Below are 4957 nucleotides of genomic sequence, written 5' to 3'. Positions count from 1 at the left end.
TGTATATTTTAAAACCAATGTTTTTAGAATGACCTGTATATTTAAAAACCGATGTTCTTAGAGCAATCTGTATGTTTTAAAACAGGTATTTTTTATAATGACCTGTATCTTTTAAAACCAATGTTTTTAGAATGACCTGTATATTAAAACCTATGTTCTTAGAATGACCTGTATATTTTAAAACCAATGTTTTTAGAATGACCTGTATATTTTTAAACCAATGTTTTTTAGAATGACCTGTATATTTTAAAACCAATGTTTTTAGAATGACCTGTATATTTCAAAACCGATGTTCTTAGAGCTACCTGTATGTTTTAAAACCGATGTTCTTAGAGCAACCAGTATCTTTTAAAACAGGTATTTTTTAGAATGACCTGTATCTTTTAAAACAGGTGTTTTTAGTGTGTTTTAATACTGTAAGCATACAATACAACAGGCTAAAAGAATATTTAAATGCCTCATAAATCTCTTAAGGTGATTAGAGTAACAGACTTTGTCATGTGTTCTCTAACTTTCTCATCCCTACATCCGTTAATAAATACCTATTTATGTCGAGTACATCCATCAGTGAAGGAGACAACGTTTTCTGATTAGATCAATTTTTTGTCGAATTTGTTTTTAAATTTATTTAGATCCCGGGTTCTGTTTTTAATTCAAAAGTTTCTTTGGGTCTTGCAATGAAACTATTAAGTCTGTTTAAAAAGAATAGCATCTCTATATTTAAAAATCTAAACTTCCATTTGTGAAGAATAGAAACAGACAAAAGGTTTACCGAATGAAAAAACAAATCCCTGAAACTGAAAGTGTCTAAATGAGATGTTAAAAAGTTTGAACTCTGCCCATATTTAATTTAACTGGATACTTTCAGTGTAAACTTCCACGTTTTATTTTAAACTACAAAACAAATAAATAAAGAAGAGGTTTAAAAATATAATCTATTCTAAACTTTCAACAGATACATCATAATAACAGTGAGTCTTTCGCGTGTATTGCGTTACGTTGTACAAGCAAGTTGAACATTTTTATGTAATATAGTAAAGTGAACATCATTTGTAACGTAGGCCTGCAACATATTACGACCATGTACAAGTGTTCAAGCATGTGCTAACGTTAAGGAGGAAATAAAGTAATTTGTTCTCGTCACGTGGACTGCACATCGAATAATTTTCACCATATAATTTAAAAGAACTCGCCAAAGAACAAAAAGCGTTACAACAGTATAACGGATTAGAAATCTCTCACAGGCTATGTGATGATCAAAGTGTGTTTCCAACAGTGTGTGGATGTGTGCGTCGGTCTGACTTTAAAGGCGCGGTTGTGGTTAGCTGAAAGTTAGTAAATGTTATTATGTAGCGGTCCTTTTTCTAAGAGATTTATTTCACAGATTAACCCCAGTTTTATTCAGTTAACATACTTGTACAGCAAGGTTACAAGAGTATTTTTAGTATTCATTATTAGCTTGTGATCGACCATCTAAGTAAGTAAACACATAGACGAAAAGTGAAAAACAAAGAAAAAACAGTAAATAATACAGCTATTTAATATACCGGCCTATCTGAGAAGAATGTTACAAAACAAAACCTCGTAATGATTATAATGTACTAATTGATAAGTTGGGTACACTTAATGTTAGCGAAATACTTAATCCCAATAGTATCCCACGAGGACCGGCACATGTAGGTTAGTCGTAATTCTGTGTACTAAGCTAACCATGCAATGTAATCTTCCAAATAAAATATGGCAGCTCGATGACGAAGAACCCACTATTAGAAAGTAAAATTTGGAGATGGTTTGAATGGGCAAAGAAAGAAAACTTATCAGCAAAGGTTCGACGTTTATACCAGCTTGTGTCATCATCACACTATGTTAACCAATAACGTTAAAGAAATACAATGTTTTTAGGCTTAAGATAATCTCACTAAAACAGTCTAAACAGTCGAACGACAAGAATCTAAATATTAAAGCATAAGCGGAATAAGATTAGTGGGGATGTTTAATTGAAATGTTTTCTTATGGAAGTAAACTTTAAACACAAGCACAGTGTCAACTAAAACTGTTCGTGTTATATGTTGTGACGATCAACTTCATGAGAATACTCTCGTCAACTGGATTAGAAAAATAATGCTAATAGTTTACTTGTTTGTTTCAGAGTAAAGTAACATTGGGCTATCTGCTGTCTCCACCGCGGGAAATCGAAACCCGGATTTTAATGTTGTAAATCCATAAACTTAACGTTAGCCTGTAAGTTTACAGGTATTTTAAATTACGTATACTGATCTCACGAGGGTTTTTACTCTTACACAATTTACTTAAGGAGTTGCATTACACATAGTAACAGGGTTTTCAATACACTTCTTTCGCATTTCAGAACGTTGAGTTGAACTTAATACCTAATATAATCACCAGAGTGTGTTAACAGTATAGTTTTCTCGTTTGAGTGTGTTAGGTAGGCGTATTACATTATGAAATCTGCTGGATGATTGTCTTTCTTCTTGAGGACTTTAGTTTTTACAATCTGTAATTACCAGAGATTATCAGATGATCTGACATTTTTGTTGTTTATAACGGTTGTAAACATCAGAATAACTTCTCAGATCTGCTTGTAAGTTACGTGAAATATGAAAACATAGAACTACAGCTAAATTAATATGATCCAGAGAGACATTTACAGACGAATGGATACATCTACAGAATAATGAATGTCATACGGGAAACATCTACAGACCAATGGATATGATCAAGAGAGACACTTATAGACGAATGGATACGACAAAGACAGACATCTATAGACGAATGGATATTATCAAGTGATAATCAACAGTCGAATGGATATGACCAAGAGAGACTTGATCATATCCATTAGTCTATAGATGTCTCTCTTGATCATATCCACTCGTCTATAGATGAGAGACACCTATAGACGAATGGATATGATAAAGAAAGACATCTATAGACGAATGGATATGATAAAGAAAGACATCTATAGACGAGTGGATATGATAAAGAAAGACATCTATAGACGAATGGATATGATAAAGAAAGACATCTATAGACGAGTGGATATGATCAAGAAAGACATCTATAGACGAATGGATATGATCAAGAGAGACATCTATAGACTAATGGATATAATCAAGAGAGACACCTATAGACGAATGGATATGATAAAGAAAGACATCTATAGACGAGTGGATATGATCAAGAAAGACATCTATAGACGAGTGGATATGATCAAGAGAGACATCTATAGACGAATGGATATGATAAAGAAAGACATCTATAGACGAATGGATATGATGAAGAAAGACATCTATAGACGAGTGGATATGATAAAGAAAGACATCTATAGACGAATGGATATGATCAAGAGAGACACCTATAGACGAATGGATATGATGAAGAAAGACACCTATAGACGAATGGATATGATGAAGAAAGACATCTATAGACGAATGGATATGATCAAGAAAGACATCTATAGACGAATGGATATGATGAAGAAAGACATCTATAGACGAATGGATATGATGAAGAAAGACATCTATAGACGAATGGATATGATCAAGAAGACATCTATAGACGAGCGGATATGATCAAGAAAGACATCTATAGACGAATGGATATGATCAAGAGAGACATCTATAGACGAATGGATATGATAAAGAGAGACATCTATAGACGAATGGATATGATGAAGAGAGACATCTATAGACGAGTGGATATGATCAAGAGAGACATCTATAGACGAATGGATATGATAAAGAAAGACATCTATAGACGAGTGGATATGATCAAGAGAGACATCTATAGACGAATGGATATGATAAAGAAAGACATCTATAGACGAGTGGATATGATCAAGACTCTTGATCATATCCATTCGTCTATAGATGTCTCTCTCTTCATCATATCCATTCGTCTATAGATGTCTTTCTTTATCATATCCATTCGTCTATAGATGTCTTTCTTGATCATATCCATTCGTCTATAGATGTCTTTCTTGATCATATCCACTCGTCTATAGATGTCTTTCTTGATCATATCCACTCGTCTATAGATGTCTCAAGAAAGACATCTATAGACGAATGGATATGATCAAGAGAGACACCTATAGACGAATGGATATGATGAAGAAAGACACCTATAGACGAATGGATATGATAAAGACAGACATCTATAGACGAATGGATATGATCAAGAAAGACATCTATAGACGAATGGATATGATCAAGAAAGACATCTATAGACGAATGGATATGATAAAGAAAGACATCTATAGACGAATGGATATGATGAAGAGAGAGACATCTATAGACGAATGGATATGACCAAGAGAGACATCTATAGACGAGTGGATATGATAAAGAGAGACATCTATAGACGAATGGATATGATCAAGATTTTTTGATGTAAATACTAACTTATAGTTTACATTATACACACGACCTAGTAATACCCCTGCAGCTGACTAGATACAACCTGGTAATACACTTGCAGCTGACTAAATACGACCTAGTAACACACCTGCAGCTGACTAGATATAATCTACTTGTACACTTGCCGCTGGGTAGATACAACCTAGTAATACACTTGCAGCTGACTAGATACAGCCTAGTAATACACTTGCAGCTGACTAAATACGACCTAGTAACACACCTGCAGCTGACTAGATATAATCTACTTGTACACTTGCCGCTGGGTAGATACAACCTAGTAATACACCCGCAGCTGACTAGATACAACCTAGTAACACACCCGCAGCTGGGTAGATGTAACCTAGTTATACACCTGCAGCTGACTAGATATAACCTAATAATACACCTGCCGCTGGGTAGATATAACCTAGTAGTACAGCTGCAGCTGATTAGATATAACCTACTATTACACCTGCAGCTGACTAGATACAACCTAGTAATACACTTGCAGCTGACTAGATACAACCTAGTAATACACCTGC

At 34.2% G+C, this 4957-nt stretch overlaps 1 protein-coding gene across 1 annotated transcript; it reads left to right on the top strand.

The window, feature by feature from the left end:
- The first annotated feature begins 2924 nt into the window (after nucleotides 1–2924).
- On the top strand, nucleotides 2925–3593 carry LOC106475611. The gene has a single exon (XM_013936287.1). It carries the CDS (start codon nucleotides 2925–2927, stop codon nucleotides 3591–3593), a length of 669 nt encoding a protein of 222 aa, XP_013791741.1.
- The last annotated feature ends 1364 nt before the right edge of the window (nucleotides 3594–4957 follow it).

This window comes from Limulus polyphemus, unplaced genomic scaffold, assembly GCF_000517525.1.
Source record: "Limulus polyphemus unplaced genomic scaffold, Limulus_polyphemus-2.1.2 Scaffold8870, whole genome shotgun sequence".
Taxonomy (NCBI): Eukaryota; Metazoa; Arthropoda; class Merostomata; order Xiphosura; family Limulidae; genus Limulus; species Limulus polyphemus.
This window is presented reverse-complemented; position numbering and strand designations above follow the sequence as displayed.

What these genes read in the sequence shown, in the direction of transcription:
- LOC106475611 (XM_013936287.1), top strand. Translation starts at nt 2,925, where the DNA reads ATGGATATGATAAAGAAAGACATCTATAGACGAATGGATATGATAAAG.